Genomic DNA, 2839 nt, shown 5'->3' with positions numbered 1-2839 from the left:
GTTTTGGATCGACTATTTGAACTTTGAAAACATTGTAAATGTAGAGTGTAATTTGATGTCACCAGAAAAGGTGTAATTGGATCCCTTCTCTTTATGTATTTATTTATTTTGAACAAATTCAATATGTATAGGACCTAAATGCCTACTATATTATCCTTAAAAAATAAAAATAAAATATCTTGAATCTCGATAAAAATAAAAATAATGTGCTCCCAACAGATATCGGATACACGCATACAATGTCACTTCTATTTTTATTTTGCCACCACGCTAAGCTCTTTCTCAGCTGGCGTAATATCTTGCACCAATTTTTCATCCCAACACGCAAGTCAATTCAAAAGTTACCTGTCCAAGCATTAGTATAAATTCCTCAAAATTTAATTTTTCAAAGCAAATGACCTCTGAAAACAGAAACAACAAAGAGAAAAACATGGTAAGAGCTCCAGCCATGTCTTTTGTTAGATCGTTCCTATCGTATTACCGCAGAAATCATCGGTCTCTTGGTACAGTGACTCAGTACCAGGGACATTGTTTGCTTCAACATAGGAGCTTTTCATCTGCAAATCAACGTGATATGACCGTAACTAGCAGGTATTTTGTAGATACCATCAGATTTTGGTTGATTCCTCTATGTCTGTTTCTAGCTGGAATATGGTCGATTTTTCAAACATATTCATATCCGTGTGGTACATGTCACAGTATCTTCTCCGATAAATTTATTTGTTACAGGAGTATCAGTGCTCCGCAAGCTAATCCAGGGCCAGTAACACCACCACCGTCATCTGGCGGGCCCCCTATTTTTACTTGGTAATAATTTCTTGATACAAGGAGCAAAATTGACTGAGAACATAAATTTGAAAATTCATATTCAATTAGAGAAGCTTTGATGGTTATCTGGTATATTTTGTTAGGTTGAAAATGGCAATTGGATCCATATTCACTCTCTTAGTCCCCTTCTTTTACACACAGTGGAAGAACATACTGAAAATTGGAGGCAAGTAAATTTCAATTCTCTTTATATTTATTGCTGAGTGAGTCTATGGTACTATGCATATTACGATTTGGCACCGTGCTACGGCTCTATATTTGAGTTTTCAAATCCTAACGGTCGATCCGAACCGTTCATCTTGTTCTCCATATTAATATGTGTTTGGAGACCAAATTTTACATTTTTTTAAATTTTTTTACTATTTTTTTAGATTTATTGAAAATCACTGTTTTTGGATGGTCCAGAATTTTCAGATCAAGTGATTTTCTAAATATCTAATAAAATAGTAAAAAAAATTCAAAAAAATATAAAATTTGGTTTCCAAACACATTAATATGGAGATCAAGATAAACGGTTCGGATCGAACGTTAGGATTTGAAAACTCGAATATAGAGCCGTAGCACAGTAACAACCCGTAATATGCATAGACTCACTCTTTATTGTTTCTTTATTTAAAAAAAACCAAGAAAATTAATTTTCGTTATACCAGTGAACTTATAAATTAATTTATGGTTGCAGGAGAAATTGAGGCGGCCAAAGCAGCAGTAGAAAAGACAGCAGAAGTGGTGGAAAAAGTTGCCGAGATGGCAGAGAAGGCATCCGAGGAAGTAGCCGAACAATTGAAGGATGGCAAGCTTAAGGAGGCAGCTGAGGTTGTCGAACATTTATCGGAAAAAGTCGAAGAAGATGCTCGCATGGTAGAGGACATTATTCATAAGGTTCAGTTTTTTTTAAAGAAAAATATTTATTCACAAAAATTGAACAAAGAAAGTTCTTTAAACCTGAAAGAATCTAACAATAGAAAGATTTTTTTTTTCCAATTAAAAAATAAAAAATAAGATCTTACTTTTGTTTGTCGTAACATTGGTCCTCCCAGAAAATTTAGTCAAACATGTCTTTTGACAATAAGTCTCATATTTTATTTCTTTGGTATACCTTTATAATTGGAGTTTCGTTGTTTGAATTATTCCAATTTAGAACAGGATAACGATCTGACCTATTCAGTTAATGATGGCAATGTATTATGTACTTCATTGATACTTCCAAGTAACATCAACTAGATTGGGGGTCACTTTCGTTTAAGTTTTAATTTATCTTCTCAGTTACTTTCATTTTTTTCCTTTACGCTTGGTCTACTTTCAGCTAAGTCCATATATAAGAAAATTTAAATCGCATAAATATTTATATATGGGAAACTTCTAAGCATAAACGTAAGATAGAACAATCTTATACTGGGAAAACTTTTCTCATTGTGGAAAAATTTTGGGTTTGGTAACTCAAGTAATTAATCATATATATATTATTGTTGACTTGTAGGTAGATGAGATAGAAGAGGACGTAAAGACTATGATTGAGACTAGCAAACATGATGATGGTAAGAGCGAACATGACGAAAACAAAACAAAAGACGGGCATGATGAAATCAAACCTCGAGAAAATTAATTTGAACTAATATATATATTGAATATTAAGTTTTTTATATATACAGAATTATAATTATAATTCTTAAAATATGAAATATTGAAAAAAAAAAAAGAAATAACTGTTGTAAATATTGTTTATGGAGTTGCGTCATGCGTGAAAGGTGTTATATCCATGTAATTTATTAAATTAAATCAATTCATTCGAGAATGCTTCTTACTTGGCATGTTAGTATATGTATCTCTCGTCTTTTGCTTCTTTTTTTTTTTTTTGAAGGTTGTCGACAATTGTCGGCAACAAATCTATTGAAAAGAAAGTTTATTTACAAGTGTCTTTTGCTTCTTACTTGGCATGTTAGTATATGCGCTGAAAACAAATATATAAGATTAAACCTTAATTGATGATAAATGTATTCTAATCAAAAGTTGA

At 31.9% G+C, this 2839-nt stretch overlaps 1 protein-coding gene across 2 annotated transcripts; it reads left to right on the top strand.

The window, feature by feature from the left end:
- The first annotated feature begins 280 nt into the window (after nt 1-280).
- On the top strand, nt 281-2633 carry LOC144559738 (uncharacterized). Of its 2 annotated transcripts, XM_078308847.1 has the most exons (5): nt 286-591; nt 730-807; nt 912-994; nt 1508-1707; nt 2306-2633. In XM_078308847.1, exons 1-5 carry the CDS (start codon nt 395-397, stop codon nt 2429-2431), a joined length of 684 nt encoding a protein of 227 aa, XP_078164973.1. In that variant the 5' UTR covers nt 286-394; the 3' UTR covers nt 2432-2633. The 2 variants fall into 2 exon arrangements, with proteins under 2 accessions (XP_078164972.1, XP_078164973.1); XM_078308846.1 differs by having other exon boundaries at nt 281-807.
- Nucleotides 2634-2839: the final 206 nt, after the last annotated feature.

The sequence above is a fragment of the Carex rostrata genome, chromosome 9, assembly GCF_964058835.1.
Source record: "Carex rostrata chromosome 9, lpCarRost1.2, whole genome shotgun sequence".
Taxonomy (NCBI): Eukaryota; Viridiplantae; Streptophyta; class Magnoliopsida; order Poales; family Cyperaceae; genus Carex; species Carex rostrata.
The sequence above is the reverse complement of the archived record's forward strand: the minus strand, read 5'-3'. Positions and strand labels throughout refer to the sequence as shown.